Here is a 23,302-nt window from a genome sequence, read left to right as displayed (position 1 = left end):
GGCTTGGCCCGGCCCGGGGGGGGAGGGGATCGGCCCAGGTGGAGCCCAGGCCCAGTCGGCCAGGCCCAGCCCGCTAAGGAGCAGGCGCGGCGGGGCCCCGCGTTCTCCCCTCCCGAGCGGAAGCAGCGCAGCCGCCAGCCCGTGACAGAGGAACTCAGCTCCGTTCCGCCTCAGGTCCGGCGGGGGACACTTCCGGTCCATGGGGCAGCGGAACTCGGCTAAGACACTTTCGGCCCGGGGGAAGCCCGATGGCGACGGGCGCTTCCGGGAGCCAGGCGGGCGCGTTGGTGCTGCTGCTGTGTCCTGCGGAAAGCCGAGCCGGACCGGTACGGGGCGGGGGGAGCGGCCTGAAATTGGAGTAGCGGGGAGATGGTGGGTCGGAGGAGTGACGGCGATGCGGGGCGGAAAGCGGAATGGTTTTGGGGTGGGGGTAGTGGGGGAGGGATGAAGGGTTGGGGGAGTGAGGGGGCGAGTGGGGAGGGATGGAGGATTAGGGATGGGGCAGTGAGGGGAGGGATGGAGGATTGGGGGCAGTGAGGGGGCGAGTGGTGGGAGGGTTGGGGGAGTGAAGGGGCGAGTGGGGAGGGATGGAGGATTAGGGATGTGTGAAGGCGTGGATGGAGGATTGGGGTACTGAGGGGGCGAGTGGGGATGGATGGATGGAGGATTGGGGCAGTGAGGGGGTGAGTGGGGATGGATGGATGGAGGATTGGGGCAGTGAGGGGGCGAGTGGGGATGGATGAATGGAGGATTAGGGATGGGGTAGTGAGGGGAGGGATGGAGGATTAGGGATGTGTGAAGGGGGCATCGATGGAGGATTGGGGGAGTGAGGGGGCGAGTGGGGATGGATGGAGGATTAGGGATGTGTGAAGGGGGCGTGGATGGAGGATTGGGGCAGTGAGGGGGCGAGTGGGGAGGGATGGAAGATGGGGGATGGATGGATGGAGGATTGGGGGCAGTGAGGGGGCGAGTGGTGGGAGGGAAGGTTGGGGGCCGGGAGGGAGGAAAGGATGGATGAAGGGTTGGGGGCAGTAAGGAAGGAAGGCGGGGCTAGTGGTTCTGCGGAGGATTATGGGCAGAAAGCGTAATGGCTTGGGGCAGAATGTTACGGGATACCAGAACCAAGGCCCTTTGTGCGGGAGTAAGTGCGGCTGGGGATGGTATTTTGGGAAGAATCGCAGTACTAGCTTCAACACAGTAACTTGCCTCCCTGGGGTGGGCATGTGATTCAGCCCTACCATTCTCTTGTAACTACTGTCTGGCCATGGAATGGCTGTTGGTGTGAATTAATTTAGGGTTATCTATCAGGTAATGAGATGATAAAAACTATTACTGATTAATCAGTTCCTTTGTTGGCAGACTCAGCAGAGAGGCCAGAGAGTCAATGGTTCATGGCAGCATGCTTGATTTCTTCATTTAGTTAATGTAGCTGCAGCTATAAATGGTGTACTGTGTGGCTCGAAAGCTTGTCTCACTCACCAACAGAAGTTGGTCCAAATAAAAGATATTATCTCACCCACCTTGTCTCTCTCGAAGAAAAAAGGGGAAGGAATAGAGGAAGCCCTCAGAGGGTTTGTCCCTACTGAAGATTTTTACCTTGGGTTAACTGATGGCTAATTAACTCAAAAGCTTTATCACTTTTGTATACTAGTCCTGATGCTCTCCAAAACATTTCCCCAGCTACACTAGGAACAAACCTTTGGAGTGTGTCCAGACAAGCCTTAACCTTTACAAAGGTGGTAACTACCTTGTGTCACGTTATTGACTTGAACTGGGACCATATAGAACATGGTTGCAACCAAGGTCCTGTAGTGGCACCAAATTTTGTATAAAGGGGGTCAAATAAGGTGTCTCAGACAATGTTATGGTTTGCTGGTTATGACTGTGTGATCTGTATGCATGTATAATTTTTGTATTTAAAGTTATAAGTATTGGCTCTATGCTGTCTGTATTTCAAACTTGGGCTATGCTTTTCGGTGACACCCTAGATGAGGTGGTGTAAGCTCTGCCTAGCCTGCTTGATGAAGGCAGACATGCCTTGGGACTCAGCAAGGTATGCAGGAACATGCCTATGGACAGAACTTTGAGGTTTTTCCATGCCATGTGATGGACAGCTTGTCTTTGGAACAAAGGAAGAAAGACCACATGGCAAGAGAATATAAAAAGCTGCTGCAGCTCCTTCATCTTGTCTTCAGTCCTGCTTCTTACCTCTGGAGGAACTTTGCTACACTGAAGCCTTGAACCAACGACTGAAAGACCCATCCCAGCTGTGGATGTACTCCAGAGACTTGATTTGAACCTGCAGTTTATTCTATCACTGCTACAAGCCTGAACCAAGAACTTTGCCATGACTGTATGTAATTGATTCCATTTAACCAGTTCTAGCTCTCATCTATATCTTTTTCCTTTTATGAATAAACCTTTGGATTTTAGATTCTAAAGGATTGGCAACAGTGTGATTTGTGGGTAAGATCTGATTTGTATATTGACCTGGGTTTGGGGCTTGGCCCTTTGGGATCGAGAGAACCTTTTTTCTTTTACTGGCTTATTGTTTTTCATAACTATCTGTCCCCATAATGAGTGGCACTGGTGGTGATACTGGGAAACTGGCATGTCTAAGGGAATTGCTTGTGTGACTTGTGGTTAGCCAGTGGGGTAAAACTGAAGGCTTCTCTGTTTGGCTGGTTTGGTTTGCCTTGGGCTGTAACTGCCCTGCTTTAAGCAATTTGTCCTAAATTGGCACACTCAGTTGGGTCCCACCAGAACCAGCATCGTTACAGTGGCGTAGTCATGCTTGGATCCACAGAACCAGGTCAATTCAACTTTAAGTCAGAACCCCACGGTATCCAAATTTGAATTTTGGTATTGAGAGTTTGGTTGGTTAAAGAGCAGTTGCAATGGGTGAGCGAAGAGCATATGAGTGCATTGGCAAAAAAGGCCCTGGAAGGTTTGTGTTCAGAAAAGGCGATAAGCTTAAGAAAGAAAGCTACGAATCAAGAACTGAGAAGGTTTTTTTCCCCCCCACTCTCCTGTTGGCAATAGCTCACCTTAAGTGATCACTCTGTTGTTACAGTGTGTATGGTAACACCCATTGTTTCATGTTCTCTATGTATATAAATCTCCCTACTGTATTTTCCACTGAATGCATCCGATGAAGTGAGCTGTAGCTCCCGAAAGCTTATGCTCAAATAAATTGGTTAGTCTCCAAGGTGCCACAAGTACTCCTTTTCTTTTTGCAAATACAGACTAACACGGCTGCTACTCTGAAACTTATACCTTAAGTGTTTCCTGTGTGGAGAATTGTGACAGTGAAGGAAATGTACCTGTGTCTGTCAGGAGAATTGACTTGCCTATGGAGTTGTCTGTGAACAGCCCTGTGTGCTGGGACAAGGGAAATGAGATCCCAAGCTGTGTGTCTGGTAAAGGATAATGTGTCTCCAGCTCTTCTTTGTCTGTGGAGCAGACAGAAGGTGCCTTTCAGCCTGTGATGGCAGAGAGTAGTGCAGTTGTCTCAGAGTTGGTTCTGAATTCAATTAAGGCCCAGGAAGGGAATGGTCCTAAGTTTGTATCTGCTAGGGAGAATAGCCCTGTAACTAGGTTGCATCCAGTTAGTGTTGTAGCAAAATCCCAGAGACCAGACAATTCTTGTGCTTGTATTTTGCCTGTTGCTAATGTGTGGCTGGGAAAGAGTGTAGCAACTCTGTCTAATCAAGATGATACCCTAGCCAGGGAACAAGGAGAGCAGAGAGGTGATTTAATTGTGTTACTTACTGATGGTGTGGAAACTTATAGCAAGAAGGAAAAGATTCCTAAACTTGTGTGTGGCAAAGGGAAGAAGAATGCTTCTAATCTTTTATCTAGGGAGTCTATGGGTTTGCCTGAAAGGGAATTGTGTAGGAATCCACCTGATGACCCAAAGGTGATCGTGAATGTGAGTGCAAGCCCTAGGTGAAGAGGGTAAAGGCAAAATTTCTGTGAGGAGTGAAATGCTGCTTAGAAAAGCTCCTAGGGAAAGGAATCCTCATGGTTGTCTTTGCAAGCAGTTTTCTACAATTGAAGGGCGTGAAAGTGATTTAATCAAGAAAGTTTCAGTTCCTAACAGCCAGAAATTTACTGTTGTGAATGGATCCACTGACTTTCCTTTTGAAAGATCCAGCGTGGATAGCTTTGAGAAGGTCTCAGATGGAGTGAAAGCTGGTAAGAAAATTGAACAGTCCTATAACCAAGTGGCTGTTTGGGGCCAGCTTGTTGGGGAGACAAGGTTGTTGAAAGAGGAATGTCTCCATGTAGATTCTGTAAGTGAACAGTCTGTGTCTCAGGTTCAGAGGGAAGACTGTAACTGAGTCTGCAGAGCAGAACAGCTGTGTAGTTAATCTGTCAAGAATGCAGGGGATGGCAGGTATACTTTCATCTCTAGACACTTATTGGACCAACTTTTACCTAGTCACTTTTCAAAGTAAAATTGCATTTGAAAGCACAACAGCTTAAATGTTTTGGTTCTTTAGGAAAACTGGATGACTCTGAAGTAGTGCCAGTGGTAATTTTAACTATCCTTGTTTTTCTTCCATGTAACTCTATTTAACGGTGTTGATGTGGAGATTATCAAGATATCCAATTGTATGTTGTTGACTTTCATGAAGTTTTCTTGTGTAAATTATGACACTTGAGTAAAACTTCTTTTCTTTTTATTATTCAGGGAAAGTGAAGCAGACATAAGAAGCAAGTACAAATTATTTTCGTATCCTGCACTTTATAAAGATGAAGAAGAAAAACAGAGAACATAGCGAGAGCCTTGAAAGCAACAAAAAGAAATGTATGCAGAGTGTGGAAGTTTGCCCTCATTCTCCTTTGCTCTTTGAAGATCAGTCTTCCCAGGACATTGATGTTCATAAAAAGAAATCAAAAAAAAAGAAAACCAAGCAAGAGAAACAAGACTCTTGGCTAGATAATTCTTGTATCGGTAGGAAGTGTGAAATTAATAATGAAACTGTAACAGATGCTTCCAAAAAGAAAACAAAGAAAAAAAAGAAACAGAAACACAGTGATAGTGAGCAGGAGCAAAATAATGTACGCTGTATCCATGTGAACCAGGAGGTGGACACAACTTTGGAGAGTGTTGATTATATTTATGTAAATGCATCTGCTAAGAAGAAAAAAAGAAAAAAGAATTTGTCAGAAGAGCTGGATGAGGTAAACGAACTGCCTGGCTTGTATGAATTTGGAAATGATTGCAGAAGCCAAAAAAAGAAAAAAAAGAGAAAACAGACCAGCCCCTGTGATACACAAGAAGCCAGAGATGAAACCTTCACATCATCGTTTTTGTCAGATTCAGAACAAAAGTCTATGTCTTCTCAAGAAAGGAATGATGAGGTTATGATGTCAGGGTCATCTACTAAAATGAGCATCCCAATAGTGCCAAAAAAATGCCACAAAACCCATGAAGGTGGAAAATCCTCCAAAGAAGATAAGGCTGATATGACAAAGATTTCTTCAGTAATTGATGAAAATCCTCTGGATGTGACTGCTGACATTTCTAAGGTTACTTCAGAGGGTAATAATGGCTGTTCTGAAGAAACTGTGGTACCAGTTAGAAAGATTGATTTCCCTTTCCAGTCACACTCTGAACAAGCAACCTCAGAAGCTAAGAGAAAGTAAGGCTTGAATTTTCTCTCTCATCATTTCTATTGCATCCATCACATAGTTATCTGAGCTACTGCATTTGGTGAAGTAAAGTATGTTCTAAACATTATTTCACTATGAATAATCAAAGGTATTAGTAACAGAGAGAAAGGGAAATGTTATAAGGCAACAGCATCTCTCTTAGTAGTAGCCTCCATCAAAACGTCTATGGATATAATCTACATTTACATGTTGGGGATTTTGATGACCTTGACAAACCATTTGATCAGGATTTGGTATCAAATTCCTTAATGGAATTACAGCTATATTGTAAGGTTAGAAACAGGTTGGGTTGAGGCAAGGAATATAGTTCCTTACCCTTTGTCTGAAGAATCATAGGGAGGTTGATAATCATCTACAGCATTGAGCTATATAATTCTTCTCTTTACCAGGTTACCAGAGTCTGTGGCATCTGAAAATGAGGAAGACCAGGATGTTGGATTTACAGAATCTGAAAACTCTATGATGTTGAATAATGAAGAGTTCCTTGAAAGTTCCATGTATTCAGCAATGGATTTGGAGACTCTCAAAAGGAAACTGGAGGAGTTTATTCCTCAAGTGTGGACAATGTCAGAAACAACAGTCCTAAAGATGGCTGGGAGAGACCTGATCAGGTTTAAAAAGTTTAAAGAACAAGGTGAACCCCCAGGAGGATACTGTACTGATTGGGGGACTGAAAATAATAGGATAGAGGAGAATAAACAGGAGATTTTATATAGTGCCTTTCATGTCCAAAATATCTGGCTTCCGGAAATTGAAATGCAGGAGACTCTATCACAGCTTCCAATTCCAGTGGAATAGCAGCAGGTTAAAATTATTAAACAGAAAGACAAAAAGTCTGACTTAGCTCCAGCTAGAGTATTTCTTTAGGACAGTGGTCCCCAAACTTTTTGTCCTGCGCCCCTTCAGCCCCCCACCCCAGAGCTAGGAGCAGGGCTGCGGCTCCGAGAGGGGGGATGTGGACAGGGGTAAGGAGGCCAGGGCAGAGGCCACAGCTGGGGGTGGGGGCAGAAGCAGACGTTCAGTCAGTGGCTGAGGCCTGCAGCCATGACTGGACACGGAACCCAGGGCGGGCAGCGGGGACTCCAGGCTGGCAGCTGCAGCTGGGACCCTAGGCGCAGGGCTGGCGGCCAGGACCCCGGCATGGATTCCCGGGAGCGGGGTGGCAGCCAAGGCAGCAGTCATGAGTGGAGCTGGGCAGTGCTTCCTCCCCGCCCCCTGTGTGGGCTGGTCCAGGCTCTATTCCCTCCTGACCCCGAACATTATTCTGCGCCCCCCTAGGAGGGGCATGCCCCACAGATTGAAGGCCTCTGCTTTGGGATGTAAAACATTTACTGTCTGAATATTGTTTCCTTGTTCTGCGTTATATTCTGTTAAAAATGATCGTTGCATTCTATCTGTGCACAGCTCTATTATGTGCTTATTCCCAGTTCCATTTTTCTGTTATTTCAGTCTTTGTTGGTGCACATTATCCTGGCACCCAAATTACAATCACGAGGGTACATCTAAATCATCTCTCATTGCTCCCTTTCTCCGTTAATTGCTATCTTATCATCTGTTTGCCAACATTTCCTGTAAACTTGTCTTTTCAAGATGTAATGCAAATGAGTTGTCTGAGTTTTTGTTTTCCTAAACCTAACTTATTCTATATTCCAGGTAAGCCTATCAAGTTTGGCAGGTTTTCTCAGAAGGAAAATACTCAAATACAGAAGAATGTTGAAGACTTTTTATCGCTTACAGAAATAGAGAATGCAGAGAAACTATTATTTACCTACCGGTACCCAGAAGAGCAAGAAGCCATCACCAAATTAAAAACAAAATATGCTTTTGGTATGAAGATTGGTGAGTATTAATTATAGTTCCACTATAGATCCTGCCCTCCAGTATATGAGGGCATCATTTGCATGTCTTGTAAAATGATCTGTTTAAAAATGTTCAATTGTAAATCTTATTAAAATGAAAGAAACACAATTTTGAGATTACATATAGTTGGTAAAATATCTTTTATGCTGTTGTGAATAACTCTGTTCATTTGTGATGGGGTTGGAGGTTGGGATTCAACTTCATGTCCCCTAGCAAGATTAATTGATTTTTAAGACCATTATGATCCAAAGGTGCAATTTGTGCCATTTCTTACTGGCTGGGCAATAAGTAAACCGACTGGCTGAAATTTTCAGAGCAATCTAGGAGGCTTATTAATGGTTGCGATTAGTCTAAATCCCTTATGCTGCTTTGCAAATCTTAACCATTGTTCTCAGTGTACATGATAAGCTGGCAAATTCCGTGCACAGTGTTGACCTAAACCAAAGGAAATTAGATTACTAAAAGAGGCAGTTAGTCAAAATGTTTGTGTGTAAAATTCTATTTGCTTTGCTCCTATCTTGGAAAATTAACTATTGAACTTTTAGATGATTTCCCAAATTACTTGCTAAGCCCCGTTTTCACGTGTGCTAGAAAACAGGATCAAACCATTTTTTCTCTTCTAAAAGCAGATGCTTCAAATAGCATACTTGTTCATCTGTGTCTTTTATCTATTTGATGTGCTTTCAAAATGACTTTTCATACTACATTTATTTTGTGTTGTACTAACTGTTTAACAAAACTATTCAAAAGATTCAATTCAAATTGGTCTCAACCCCTTTTTTTCCCACCCCATTTTCTTCAGCACCATAGAATGTGTTTTTATACTGATTATATAAAATCACTGAACTTTTTCTCATTACTATGTTATGTTACTTTCCTCAGTAGCCTTTCCTCTGTGTCAAATATATTTTTAAACTGTATTATTTGTCTGTCTTGTAGCTGAAGGGATTCCACGGCCCTGGAAACAGGTATATTTTCGGGCAAGGAAGATGTTTGACCCAAACAACTATAAAGGGAGGTAAGAAAATAATTCAGGCAGCATCTGAATTCACAAATTGTCTCAGATGTTCACACATTAATTTATTTCAGTTTTAAAAACCTATATACTAAGAGGACCACTCCCCTCCCCTGATGTGAGAGAACTTTCCAGTTATTAAAACAAAATAATGAATTTACACTGTTCTGCTGACCAGTCCTAATTGATTCCAATTCCATTACTATTACATTGCAACTCCCATGTAATGAAACACCGTGTCCTGCCCTCAATCTAACCCCTACACAAATATCTGAGCAAAAAGCTGGACCTTACAGCATGTCTGGAAGGTTAAAAAATCTGGGTTTTGGCAGAATGGGAAGAAGTGCATTTCAGAATTGAGGGTCTCTCCGAGAATGCTCGTCTGTGAGTTTCGACTCCAGAGTTTCTGTTGTGATTGCTACTCTGTTTGTGTGAACAAGGAGGGAGGGGCCATCTTAAACAACGCACATCTTTTGATGAGTTTGATGCTGCATTAGACAAAGCTCTTATGGTTGCAGTCAATTTGGGTTCATTTAAAAACAAAATGTGGCATGTATAATTCATTGCTGGTCGGTCTTTTTCCTTTTAAAACATAAATTGTTGAGTCCTATAGTCTGAAAATTCCATGTCTCATAATGACTGCATGAATAAAGTGTAATCTCTCCAAGTACTGCCTCTGTCAGAGTTCCTCTGCCAAGTCTATGGGTTTACAGTCACATTTTTCTACTCTAAAATATTTTTCTCTACCTTGTTGCATCATCCATGTAAACGGGGAGACTGACTGTACAGGGAATATGTGCATTTGACAGTGAGTAAAGCCAAAGTAAACAAACTAATATTCCTGTAAGTGTAAGACTAGAGAGAGGAAACAGTCTGTTTCAAAGGACTACTTATAACAGGAGCAGGTATCTTTTCAGACTTTTTAAAGTTGATGTTCATCTATAGCAACCTAGGGTTTTTTGGATTTGCAATTACACAAATCAGACGTCAAGAATTATAACATTCAAAATTACAACATTCAGTTGGAGAACACTTCAGTCTCTTTGGTCACTCGATTACAGACCTAAAAGTTGCAATTCTTCAACAAAAAAACCTTCAAAAACAGACTCCAACGAGAGACTGCTGAATTGGAATTAATTTGCAAACTGGATACAATTAACTTAGGCTTGAATAGAGACTGGGAGTGGATGGGTCATTACACAAAGTAAAACTATTTCCCCATGTTTATTCCCCCCCTTCACCCTCCACTGTTCCTCAGATGTTCTTGTCAACTGCTAGAAATGGCCCACCTTGATTATCACTACAATAGGTCCTCCCCACCCACCCCCCCGCCTCCTGCTGGTAATAGCTCACCTTAAGTGATCACTCTCCTTACTGTGCGTATGGTAACACCCATTGTTTCATGTTCTCTATGTATATAAATCTCCTCACTGTATTTTCCACTGAATGCATCCGATGAAGTGAGCTGTAGCTCACGAAAGCTTATAGTCAAATAAATTTGTTAGTCTCTAAGGTGCCACTAGTAGACCTTTTCTTTTTGTGAATACAGACTAACACAACTGCTACTCTGAAACCTGTACTTACTTTTTGCTATCTTAGGTATTCTGAGGACGAAAAAGAAAGATTAAAGAAGTATCATGCTATACATGGCAACAACTGGAAGAAAATTTCTGAGATGATGTCCCGCAGTACCCACTCAGTTGCAATGAAGTATTCTCAGATTAAGTCCCGTAAGACATAATATGAATCATTTAAAAATAACAGTTCACATTTTAATTTACCACTCTAGCAAGTATTTTTAGTATAGTTTTTGGATGTTAGGAATTAAACAGTTCAGGAGGTTGATTTCTTTCTGGAGGTTCAGGACGTTGCATGGGTTCTTACTTTTCCAAATCACTGTTTTCGGTGCACAGAATTTTAGAAATGTAGGGCCAGAGGGTATCTTGAAATGTCATCAGGTCCCGGCTCAGTCTTTTCTCAAGACAAAAAATGTCCATTTTTTTTGTTTTGTTTTTTTAAACCTTTCCTCATTGGTCAGCTTTTCTAAACCTTTTAACATTTTTGTTGTTCTCTTCTGTACTCTCTCCATTTGTCCACATCTTTCCTGAAGTGTGGTGCCCAGAACTGGACACAGTACTCCATCTGAAGCCTCACCAGTGCTGAGTAGAGTGGACAGTTACTTCCCTTGTCTTACGTATGACACTCCTGTTAATACACCCCAGAATGATAATTAGTCTTTTTTACAACTGCTTCACATCATTGACTCATATTCAATTTTAGATCCATAGCCAGCCATTCCTCATTTTGTAGTTGTGCATTTGATTTTTCCTTTCTAAGTGTAGTACTTTACACTTGTCTTTACTGAATTTTATCTTGTTGATTTCAGACCAATTCTCCAGTTTTGTAAAGGTCATCTTGAATTCTAATCCTGTCCTCCAAAGTGCTTGCAAACCCTCCCAGGTTGATGTCCTCTGCAAATTTTATAAGTATACTCTTCACACCATTATCTAAGTCATTAATTAAAATATTGGCTAGTAGTACCAGAACAGACTAACCCCTGTCGGACCCTACTAGCTATGCCTTTCCAGTTTGACAGCAAACCATTGATGACTCCTCTTTGACTTTGGTCTTTCAACCAGTTTTGCCACCCACCTTATATTAATTTCATATAGACCACGTTTTCCTAGTTTGGTTATGAAAATGTCATGTCGGACTGTACCAAAAACCTTACTAAAATAAAGATATGTCACGTCTACCCCTTCCCCACATTCACTTTGTTAGTAACCTTGTCAAAGAAGGTAATTAGGTTGGTTTAGCATTATTTGTTTTTTGACAAATCCATGTTGGCCATTCCTTTTAACCCTATTGCCCTCTAGATGCTTACAAATTGCTTGTTTAATAATTTGTTCCAGTATCTTTCCAGGTATCTGGAAATCAGGTAAGCTAATCAGTTTATAATTCCCTGGTCCTCTTTTTTTAAAGATAGGTACTACGTTTGCCTTTCTTCAGTTCTCTGGGACCTCACGTAGATTGCGTCAGCTAGTTTCTGAAGTACACTAGGATGAATTTCATCAAGTCCTGCCTACATGATTAACTATATCTTTATATGAAATTGATAAGTACAAGCACATCTTATAAGAGGCACAGAGATGAAGTGATGCACTATTTTTCCTTCAATTTTCAGCTTTGTTTTGGACATTTATTTAATAAGTGACACCACTGGCATTAGAAAAGGTTCAGAAAAGGGCAACTAAAATGATTAGGGGTTTGGAATAGGTCCCACATGAGAAGAGATTAAAGAGGCTAGGACTTTTCAGCTTGGAAAAGAGGAGACTAAGGGGGGATATGATAGAGGTCTATAAAATCATGAATGGTGTGGAGAAAGTGAATACGGAAAAGTTATTTACTTATTCTCATAATATAAGAACTAGGGGCCACCAAATGAAATTAATGGGCAGCAGGTTTAAAACAAATAAAAGGAAGTTCTTCTTCACTCAGCGCACAGTCAACCTGTGGAACTCCATGCCTGAGGAGGTTGGGAAGGTGAGGACTATAACAGGATTTAAAAGAGAACTGGATAAATTCATAGGGGTTAAGTCCATTAATGGCTATTAGCCAGGCTGGGTAAGGAATGGTGTCCCTAGCCTCTGTTTGTCAGAGGGTGGAGATGGATGGCAGGAGAGAGATCACTAGATCATTACCTGTTATGTTCACTCCCTCTGGGGCACCTAGCATTGTCCACTGTCGGTAGACAGAATACTGGGCTGGCTGGACCTTTGGTCTGACCCAGTATGGCCGTTCTTATGTTTATGTTCAAAATCTAGATAGGCTCCTTTGGTTTTCTAGTTTAAGTCTAAGGCAGTTAGAGCCAGATTTTCAAAGGTATATAGATGTCTAAAAATGCAGCTAGATACCTAAGTAGGATTTTCACGATTTGCCTAGCTGCATCATTGGGTGCCTAGACACCTTTGAAAATCTGGCCCTGGGTGCCTGACTCTCACTAGATTTCAGTGGCACTCAGATCACCTACCATTTTAGGCTCCTTTGACTATCTCAGCATAAATGTTTACTCACAAGGCCACAGTTTTCACAAGCCAACAAATACAAAGGAATACAATTTAGTGAGCCAAATTTCTCTTGCTGTTGAACTGTCCTCTGCCAAGGGTTTCATGTAGTGCTTCAGGATCTGATGTGTGAGAGAGAAATCACAGGAAATAGTGTGGCTAAACTAGCAATCTCTTGGGTTATCAAATTCCACTTATCTGCTCAACTGCTTACTCAGGAGTTGCAGGTTGCTACACTACATGTAAAACAGAGCAGCACCTGGCATGGAATGATCCAGGAACTACTTATTTAATCAACTGTATATAGGCCTAACTAAATAAAATCAATTGACTTATTACATAATAATGTATATAATGGCATTCCTTAGCTATGAGAATATCTGTAATTTCCATGTACAGGGAAATATACCCTTTGCAAATTCACATTATATTTAAGACCGATTCAGTTGGCTGCAGTCCCTTTAGACAAATAAATGGCTAAGTATACTTTTTTGTTTTGCTGTTTCTCAAAAATGAAGAAAATTTTTTTGATAACTCTAATCTGCAGAGAGGAAAGATGTTCCTTGCTTCATGGGATGGCAGTAAAAATATTCACTGGGAGGCTTTTGTAACACAGTGGCTGGTGTTAAAAAGTAGACGCATTAGTATGTGTCACTTCCCCATGCTTCTCCATTGCAAAAATAGGAACATATTTCCAGTTAGCACAAATAAGTAATACATATACACTAGCTACTGTACAAGTATTCCTGTTATGTTTTCAATTTAGTACTTATGAAAAGTCAAGAAAACTTGTTGTTTTCTGGAGTAATTAAATTGGAGATTGAAGCCCAAACAGTGCATTAATCTAATATGAATTCCCCCCTCCCCCCCTTCTAGTTTCCACACACTCTAGTTGCCATATTCTGATATAGAATGTTTGAAAAGTTGCCATTGTTTGAAACTGCATTGTAATTTAAGGTAAGCTATAATTCATCAGCAAATATTGAGAAAAAAAATCACTGTTCTTTAGGAGGTCCATTTCTATTTTTCCAGCTCTTACTACAAGCAACAGATGGCATTAGCTTATAACAATTTTTTCTTGTTTTCCTAATTAGTTCTTTGCACTGCACTTTGAAAATATAATGTGTTTATATAAACAATAGGTATCAGAACACTCCTGGGCGAAGTAGGCAAGTATGATCTGCATTTGTCAGACAGGGAAATTGGTACAGAGTCCAGTTATCAAAAATGGATGCCTAAAGTTAGGAGCCTAAGTCTATATTTAGGCATGCAAATAAGAGGCTCAACTTTTCAAAAATGGCAAGTACCCAGCAATGTCTACTCAAGTCAGTGGGCATTGCTGGGGTGCTTGGCACTTTTGAAAATCAGGCCACTTATTTGTATGCCTGGATATGGATTTAGGCTTCTAATTTTTGGTATCCTTTTTGAAAACTTCAGTCAAAGAAGTTAGGTAACCTAGCCAAAATCTACTGAAGGAGTTAGTGATGGGTGCGGGAATGGAGGTCTTGAGTTCCTGGCTCCTGGTATTGTCCTTTGTTCACTTGTGATGCAGGATCAGACACTTCTTTTTCTCTTTATTTTACTCACTTATGAGAGGTGCTATATAAATCAATAACTTTATTTAATAATATAGAGGTTAATTCTGGTCCTTGGAGTAAGGAGGAGACACAGAAGCTAGTTCAAGCAGTGAAGGAGATCATTCAGCAGAGGGCTGATTTGGAAGACATAACATCCTTGCTACAGGCAGAGAATTCAGATGGAACTCTCTCAGTTGAACGTGAAAAACTGTACAAGAACATATCTTGGACTGAGATAGAGGCTAAAGTGGGAACCAGATACTGGAGACAGTGTAAACAGAAATGGTAAGGTTTATTTTGGGTCTGGCTACTAATACACACTTCTGGAGTTACCTCTCTTACCTTCTTGTTCCCTTTCCCCAAGCTAGATGTACTGTGGCATATGTTTGCATGATTAAACAACTGGTCATAACAGATATGTCACATCAGTTGGTTTAAAAAGACTTTCTTCTTTCTCAGTTCCAAAACTTGTTTATCTGTGCACAGACTATAGCCCCAATTCTGCAAAGACATAAGAATGTGCATAACTGGAAGTGGAGCTACTTTCACGTGTAAAATTACACACACGCTTAAGCCTTTGCATGGTCTGGGCCTGTTCTATTGTTGTCTGTGACAGTGTGGTGTTACATATTATGAATTTTTTTTTTTTAAAGAAAGGAGGCAACTTCATAGGCACAGTTGGTGGTTTTCATCATAGTAATGAAAAGAAATTGTTAGTGAATTGACGGGAAAGTAAAAGTTTTAAGAAATAGGAGATCTAGAACCAAAGTTTGTCCTTACACTAGTGCAAATCTGGAGTAATTCCACTGTAGTGGAATTTGGGGGGAGGGATAGCTCAGTGGTTTGTGCATTGGCCTGCTAAACGCAGGGTTGTGAGTTCAATCCTTGAGGGGGCCATTTAGGGATCTGGGGCAAAAATTGGGGTTTGGTCCTGCTTTGAGCAGGGGGTTGGACTAGATGACCTCCTGAGGTCCCTTCCAACCCTAATATTCTATGAATTACACTGATGTAAGTGACAAGAGAGTCAAGCCCCCTAGATTTGAATGTTGCATTAGACTGAGCCTCTTGGATCTGAACACTTTCACTTACAAAACATGTTAGCAAGCTCATAAGAGAGGTAAAACCATTGGAAGGTAGGGCAGAAAGGGTCTTAGAGGGAAAAGCAAAGCTACAGAGCCATATAAGACAATTAACAAAACACATAACTTTCTAATTTAATGGGGAACAAAAACAGATCTTTTTTTAAACCGCAACCTTGATGATTTCCCCCTCTCCCTCCCCCCCCCCCCCGACATGATGGGAAAATGCCCTTTTCTTATCTTTGTTTTCCCTAGGATTTCAATTGTAACAAAGAAAATGTCCAATGGGCAGAATGTATATGGTGGGACTAAGGGTTTACAGGCCAAAATCGATCTTATTAAAAGGTATGGATCATATTTGTGCAATGTTCTATGGTTTTTGTCTAGGGATCATGGGTTATGTTATGAAAGTGTCCTGGTTGATAAGAACCTGCGAGTAAAATAAAAATCTGGAGTACATGTAAGGGAAAAGTGAAGAGTGGGAGGTTTCTGGATTATTAAACTCAAAGGACAGTAACCTCCATGGTGTTATATTCCACACTTAGGTTTCTGTAATGTTTATACAGGCATTTTGTAACAGAAAAACAGTTATAAAGAACCCTAATAATTATCCTGGGGACTTAGACTGTGGCTTGACTATGTAAAAACAGTACTTTTATACTCAACAGAGTTGCTCCTTGTGTATGTTCAGATTCATATTTGTTGTCCATTTCTTTTTATTCTTGTTAGTCCTACAGAGCCAACACAACTGATATTGAGCAAGTAGTTATGTTCTTTTCCATCTTGTGCATCATCGAGAAAATTACTTAAATTCCAATCAGTAACCACTGTGTAATCCTATTGTGTTCAGTGGTTTTGCCACAGGTGAATGAGACCATGATCTGAAGACTGGCAGTTGCATGCATGTTAAGTATTATTGAAGACCTAATTTGACTTGCAGCACCTTTATCTACTGGTAACGAAGCATGAGATGGAAAGAGTGTAGGCTGAATCTTCATGGCTGGCACTTGGAGAAAAATGTTTCTACTCTTGTAATCCGAGCACACTCAATCTGGAAAATTTCAGCGCAAATAGATAAAACTTTCAGAAAGATATAAGCAATTCAAAAAAAGGATTTTAATTAACTAAATGCTTCTACTTTAGCACCTTAACTTATTATTATTATTATTGTAATTTATTATTTGTATTATCGTAGTACCTAAGAGCCTTAGTCATAGACTCCATTGTGCTAGGCACTGTACAAACACAGAACAAAAAGGTGGTCCCTACCCCATGGAGCCTAAAATCTATAATACAATAGACTAGACAATAGATGGATATAGACAGTGTAAGTCTTGCCAGTGCACATGAAACAGTATTTGAAAATGCTGTTGTGAGGACAAGGAGTAGAAGATGTTTTCATGTAGCTTTGTCTTAATTTGGCAACCTTAATGTTGCATTAACAGTTTATGCACTTAACACACAAGCACACTTGCACACAGATTTTACCAGCCCAAAATGTGCTGTGTCTTGTAATGGGGAGGAGGAACATGGACTCAGGGTTTAGTTAACTGCCGTCTCAGATCTCCCTATAAGTTCCTTCTGTGTTTTGATTCTCAGATTGTATGAAATGAAGGTAGAAGACGCTAATGAAGTGAACTGGGAAGAGCTCTGTGAGATATTTGGGTAAAAACATTTGTTTGTTTTTTGGCCACAAACAAGTAGCATTTATTATACATCTTATCTGGCTTATGCTACAAAGGAATCCACAGATCTGGACCCATACAGCCTCATGTATTCCAGTGTTAGCCTTGATGTACTAATGCTAAAGGGACAAGAGTGTCTTGGTCAATATTTTCTATTCATTTGGGATCTGTATTCAGTGGTCTAAAGACCAAAAAGATTTTAGCTAACACTGTGAGAGGTTAGTTAATTGGAGCAAAAAGTGCCATTCCCATGAATGGACGCCATTATAATAGTGAAACTTCCCAGTAGTATGTTGTATCACTAATTTTGAACCTTTCTCTTCTCAGAGATGTCCCTGAAGCCTATGTTCAAGCCAAATTTTACAAGTTAAAAGCTACCAGTGTCCCTTCTTGGCAAACAAAGTCTTTTCCTGGTTAGTATATTTATGGTTGCATTGTGTGTCATTCTGTCAGGTTTTTCCCTATAGAATTTGACTAAGATCATACACATTCTATGATTGTTTAATATTTTTGATGTATAGTTACACAGTAGCACGCAATCACTGATGCATTGCACAGTGTCAGTCTGCATTGCCCAACCACCCTAGACTTGGAACTTTTAGTACTACTTTCCTTGGAAAGTATAATTGTGTACTGATAGGATTACCAGTGCAAGCTCTACCCATTGGATATGCGGCTCCTAGTAGATATTCAAAATATGGTCATGCATGGTCTCTATGCTTGGCTTCCTCTCAGTGAGACCAAGTACGCCCATGGGCTCTGCTGGGGAAACTTGGACCTGACTTGCCCTGTATTAGACATGTGTGTCCCACTGGGCTTCTTGAACGTGGCTCCATAAGGGTGGCAATGTGGTTTATATGCTTTGTAGAGCTCTGCTAGTTTCCCTTGGCTTGGCTCTTTCTTGATTTGAGGTGAGATGAAGTGGTGCTTTTTCCAAGTCAACTTGCTCGTGGTGCCAAAATGAGCGGTCATTATACATTGTGCAGGTCTTCATATATTCTTTTCCGGCATGCTTTGAGGAGCCATGAAACTGTTAACAATATTGAATTAATACCCACTGTATGAGATGAATAGGGCAGGTCACACCTATCAGAGCAATTGTTTTGTGTACCGCAAATGCAGTCAGATGTCAGTGTATCAATTATAAACTCAGTTCACATTTTCAATGCTATCTCAGCAGCCATAACGGCTAGAAAATTAATTTAAAAATAAAAAGCCTAGATTCTGGAAAACAAGGAGGCAGAATGAAAAAGGCATTGGTAACCAATTTGAGCCTTGATGGGTACAAACAAATGACAGTGGTGGAATACCAAACTGTGAAGGGTGTAGGGCATTGAGGTTTCCCATTAAAAGATTATATTAAATTATTCCTTTTTAAACCATTCCTTTTTAAACCATCAGACATTTAAGTGGAGATTGTTGCAACATTTTTACAGTGTTGTACACATCCATCACACCTTTAAACCAAGGTTCTTAAAGCATTTACAATGAATTAAGCCTTACCAAACACTTTGTAAGATTGTATTATTATCCCCATTTTACATGTGGTTAAGGGATTTACTCAAATTCACACAGTGAATCATTGACAATAAGAAAGAGGACTCAGGAGTCTGAGCTCCTAGTCCACTAATCTGCCACTCAACAGCATCCATCACATAATACCTTTCTGATATTAAACAAGAAAAACTTCCGTTTTGAGTCTGTGATTAAGACTATGCAGAACAAATTCATGGTTAGAGCAGAAGACTAAGAGTCTCAGGATTCCTGGGTTCTATTTCCAACTTGCTGACTTGCTCCCTAAGCGTAGTCAATTCACTTCTCTTTGTCAAAGTTCTGATATCAGTAAAACAGATCTTAGGCTTATGGGGGTACACTGCAAACATTAATGTTAATATGGTGCCTTGAGATTCTCTGCAAAAAGTGCACCATATACTCTTAGCACATAAATGCAATTGTTAATATAAAAGCAAAAAAAGTCACAATATGTTTAGTTTTGCAAACCTTTATGAGAGAACTGTTTGCTAATGAAAAGACCAAGATGAAATTAAAACTAAACTGAGTGTTGTTCATTTTTAAAGAAATAATCGATTACCTTTATGCTGAGACACTTCCATTGCTTGAGGAAAGATTAGAAAAAAGGCACAAGGGTCCTCAGAGTTGGGACAGGTCGTCTTCCAGCTGCGAGAAAAAGGTTTTCCAGTTTAGCGACATCTTTGACAACTGTGAAGATGATGTTGATGACAATGACTGATTATCCTCCAAAATGCTCCCTCTTTGCACACCCCCAAAATGAAAAATGGATTCTGATTAAACTGGGGTTAAATCAGAAACTGAATGTACATGACCATGAAATAATGGGAAGAATGAAGACACGCAAGCCTGCTTCTCCTGTTTTGTATTGAAGAGAGAAGTAAATGTAGATTATTTGTTGCGGTATCTTTGTTACTAGAGACTTTTAACCTTATCTTCAGATTGTTTGGGGAAGCTAAAGGTCACTTTGTACTGGACTTGTGGAAACACTGAAAAACAATATTTTTTTCTTAATACTTCATTACAAATTTGCTAGAAGTCCTGGGTAAGCCTGTCTGAGTGAATTTAGGTTTTCAGCATTCTAATGTCAAATTAGGATCTTTTTTTTTTTTAAGGCAGATTTTTTTTAAAAAGAGGTCCATTTATTTTAAGTCTGTGTAAGTAGAATTTTTTTAATTTGCTGTGTTCGGTATTTAAAAAAATGCAACAAACTGTTTAGGTAAGTAGAGGGTACCACTAGTTTTCAGAGATAACAAGAACTGGGGATAAATCAACTTGAAATCTAATGACTAAGATTTTGTAGATTCTGTCAAACATTTTCCACCTAATTGAAACATTGGAATATTAATGGAACCAGTGTACTGTTAGCCAGACTGCGGAGAATTGATTGCTATATGGCTAATTTAAGCTGTTACACTGGACAGTCAGTAACTACACAGTTGCCCCCTTTCTCCTTGCACCCCCCTTTGCTCTGACTGACTAAGACAAATCCATTTCAGTTTAATCATTTATATGACCCAACTGATTTTGATACTGTAAAAATGGTCAAATAACTGAAGTTTATAAACACTCTATTGATCTGAAGAATTTTCTTCAGAAAAGTGGACTTAAGAATCTTTATTACATAGCCCACATTGGGCACTGTAGAAGTATTAGAGTAATAAATTTTTGAAGAGTTATGGAGCATTTCTGGGCCTCTGGTTAAATAGTATCAGTTTATAAAATGTCCAAATACATAGAGGAGCCATAGTGTGGTCTCTTAGGTACATCATGTGTTTTTATTGGCCTGTGCATTTTATATTTTTCTTTTTAATCAAAAGTATTAACTTTTATGAGTAAAAACTTTTAGGTGGTTTCCTAAGGGCTTGTCTACAACTGAAAACTGTTCCAGAATAAGGAAGGGTTTAAGTTTAGTTCAGAAAACTATATTAATAAGATGGCTTATTCTAGTGTCAAACTCTGCGTTTATGCTTAGTGTATGCCCAGTGTGGTATGTTGCCAGTTCTTCAATATCCAAATGATCTATTCATAGTTGTTAAAACCAGACGATGCCATTGTGGTCATCTAGTCAGACCTCTAGCAAACACAGGCCCTAGGGCTTCCATGAATTCAGTTTAGAAAGCTATTTATCTGCTGAGACCTGAAATTTGGGTATTTCTCCAGCAACAGTTGATAACCCAATAACAACTAAAAGAAATCAGGGAGCTGCACTGTTTTAGATGATTGTGACATCTTCTGTTGCTGCAGAGGAACTGTAGAAGCCTGACTTGTAGTTTTAGCAGCTATTTTGTTTTTAAAACAGCTGTAATATGTCCTGCATAAATTGTTAGTAGTTTTGGAGCTTGGGTTACTCTGTTTTAATCTTTTATACAACATTTTTTTAATGTTTCTATGAAAACTGAAGTGATACACTTAAGATTTTCTTAATTTTTTTTAATATAATGCAGAGAGAAAATACTCAACAGATCATATATTCCTTTTTTCTTGGAAGTCTTATTGTAATATTTACATAGAAATAATGTTGATGGACAAGATGAAAATTGTACATATGTCTTCATTTTATGATTTAATTGTTGTAAGATAATAGCATTTTTCTATAAATAGATGAAGAGAATGTAAATAATTTGCTGAGACTGTGCAAGTAAAGTTAGTCTTTGTGTAGGGTTTGTTCATTACATTTTCTATAAAGTCTCATCAGAAAATGAGGATACAAGCAGTATTGCAACCTGTTATGATATTTAGTGTATTACTTAAAGTTCCAGCTCCTGGAGTCAGGTTGTTAGGTGAGAATCTTATCTCTCACTTTAAAAAAAGAAAAAGTTTCCAGTTTGAAAACTGTAGATCTTAGAGGCTCAAACACCAGAAGGCAAATAAACAGAATCCAAAATTTATTATTTTAAAGTCTCGTTTTTAAACCAATCTTGATTTTTTGGGAGTCTGACTCATGATTTTTGAATGCGTGGGATTAATAATACTGTACAAGTGGATGCTGGCTAATCCTGGCCTACAAAGATCACATTTTAGCATCTGAAAAACTGAGATGCTTGTTCTGATTGTATGCACTCAGCCAGACACACAAGTGATGTTGTCAGTTGTTGGTTCTGTGTGCGTTCTCTCTGTGTGCTGCACTGGCTGTGGCCAGGTAGCCAGTATAGCAGACTCTGATCAAACTGCCCAAGAAGAGCAAGTTTTCGTGAGCTACAGCTCACTGCATCCAATGAAGCCAGGTTTATTGCAAATAAAGCACAATATTAATGCCCCGGTTCAAAGTATACTAATACATGTATGCCTGCGACAGTGGACCAGCTCAGTGAGCAGTAGAATATTCCACTCCCCCTCGGCCAGACAAAGATACCCCCTCTGTGACCCCTTTCTTATACACTGATGCAAACAAGTTAGGTATTGCCCATCTGACGTGGTTGGTTACCACCCTTTACCTTGTACTTGTTGGTCCAGTCAAAACATATCTATCCATCACCATGTCATCCTGACCTTATCCTTAGGAGAGGTCAGTGTGTCCCTGTTAGGGTGACCAGATGTCCCAATTTTATAGGGACAGTCCTGATTTTTGGGTCTTTTTCTTATATAGGCTCCTACTACGCCCCACCCCCTGTCCCAATTTTTCACACTTGCTGTCTGGTCACCCTAGTCTCTGTATTATCTTCGGGGAGTATATTTACACCATAACTTTGTATCGAGGTGTTCTGGCACAATCCTTCTGGAATGTGTTTACGTGAATACTTAGCACCTAGGAGTGCTTGTGTTTTTGCAATGCCAGCCCTGTTCTTGCCAAGTTCATGTATTGGATAGTGAACTGCAAGCAGGCATCTGCTTTGTAACAAGGCCTGACTTTTGCTTGTAGCCTGGCTCTTGCTAACTTTGCTTTATATCAGCAGGGCCTGACTTTTGCTCACTTTAGTTCAGCCCTTAGGCCTTGTACCAGGCCCCATGTTTCTGGCTCTTTCTTCCTACTACATTCCTCCACTTTTTATCCTTTTATGGGGAGGATGTTTTACCTGCCATCCTGGAGAAGCACAGTACATGGACTGAAGATGACCCAGTGGGCTAAATACTGTTATATGACCACCTTACGTTACTATCCACACATTCACGCCCCTCTGTCCCTTGCTGCACAGTCCCTTGTATGAGCCTGGGACAGATTTTATTTTCCAAGTGTTTTTAGTCTCTAATGGAGGGCCTGGGAATGTTAGATCTGGGACTTTGATTGAGGAATGTAGTTTTATAGTTCTGAAATATTAGGTTAGGCACTGTTACAATGTAGTTCCACAATACTATGTATATGAAGAGGAAAACAAAAATTGGGAGTAGCAACATCACACATGAGGCCTTCATATATAAATGTCTTGTGGTTAGTTACTACATAGTAGGTCCATCCATGTTACAGGTTATCCTTACTGCTGGTTGTTACCATCTGGTAAGCTTTGCTGGGCAGGAGACAGGATTGGCCTGAATTATTATGGCCGCACATTGGTGTTGCGAAGTCAATATCATTCCTGGCATAACAAGCCATGGTGCAAAGCTCTTTAGGTTTGCATTGCTCTATGACAGAGGCTCTCAAACTGTGAGGCAGGACCCCATTTATGGGGTTGCCAGGGCTGGCTTAGACTTGCTGGGGCCTGAGGCTGAAGCCCGAGCCCCACTGTCTGTGGCCAAAGCTGAAGCTCGAGGGCTTCAGCCCTGGACAGCGGGGCTCAGGTTATAGGCTCCCTGCCTGGGGCTGAAGTCCTTGGCTTCGACTTCACCCCTGAGCCCCGCCACCCCTGGGCGGCAGGACTTGGGCAGGCTCAGG

The 23,302-nt window shown here is 40.6% G+C and overlaps 1 protein-coding gene across 3 annotated transcripts; it reads left to right on the top strand.

Moving 5' to 3' along the window:
- The first annotated feature begins 235 nt into the window (after positions 1–235).
- On the top strand, positions 236–21,383 carry TTF1 (transcription termination factor 1). Of its 3 annotated transcripts, XM_084650147.1 has the most exons (12): positions 236–326; positions 1,989–2,353; positions 4,697–5,651; positions 6,072–6,316; positions 7,336–7,521; positions 8,482–8,560; positions 10,157–10,287; positions 14,255–14,483; positions 15,533–15,622; positions 16,877–16,942; positions 17,290–17,375; positions 19,041–21,383. In XM_084650147.1, the coding sequence occupies exons 3-12, from the start codon at positions 4,759–4,761 to the stop codon at positions 19,211–19,213; spliced, it is 2,178 nt and encodes a 725-aa protein (XP_084506273.1). In that variant the 5' UTR covers positions 236–326; positions 1,989–2,353; positions 4,697–4,758; the 3' UTR covers positions 19,214–21,383. The 3 variants fall into 3 exon arrangements, with proteins under 3 accessions (XP_084506273.1, XP_084506271.1, XP_084506272.1); XM_084650145.1 differs by lacking the exon at positions 1,989–2,353; XM_084650146.1 differs by lacking the exon at positions 1,989–2,353 and having other exon boundaries at positions 274–372.
- The last annotated feature ends 1,919 nt before the right edge of the window (positions 21,384–23,302 follow it).

This window comes from Lepidochelys olivacea (genome assembly GCF_965140295.1).
Source record: "Lepidochelys olivacea isolate rLepOli2 genome assembly, chromosome: 16".
In the NCBI taxonomy this organism is placed as follows: domain Eukaryota; kingdom Metazoa; phylum Chordata; order Testudines; family Cheloniidae; genus Lepidochelys; species Lepidochelys olivacea.
Note: the sequence above shows the minus strand (reverse complement) of the source record. Positions and strands in the feature narration are given on the sequence as shown.

Excerpts from the sequence above, each read along its gene's own strand:
- TTF1 (XM_084650145.1), top strand. The coding sequence starts at position 4,759 with ATGAAGAAGAAAAACAGAGAACATAGCGAGAGCCTTGAAAGCAACAAA. Across the intron at positions 8,561-10,156 it reads CCAAACAACTATAAAGGGAG|GTATTCTGAGGACGAAAAAG; the intron begins GTAAGAAAATAA and ends TTGCTATCTTAG. Across the intron at positions 15,623-16,876 it reads AAAATCGATCTTATTAAAAG|ATTGTATGAAATGAAGGTAG; the intron begins GTATGGATCATA and ends TTTGATTCTCAG.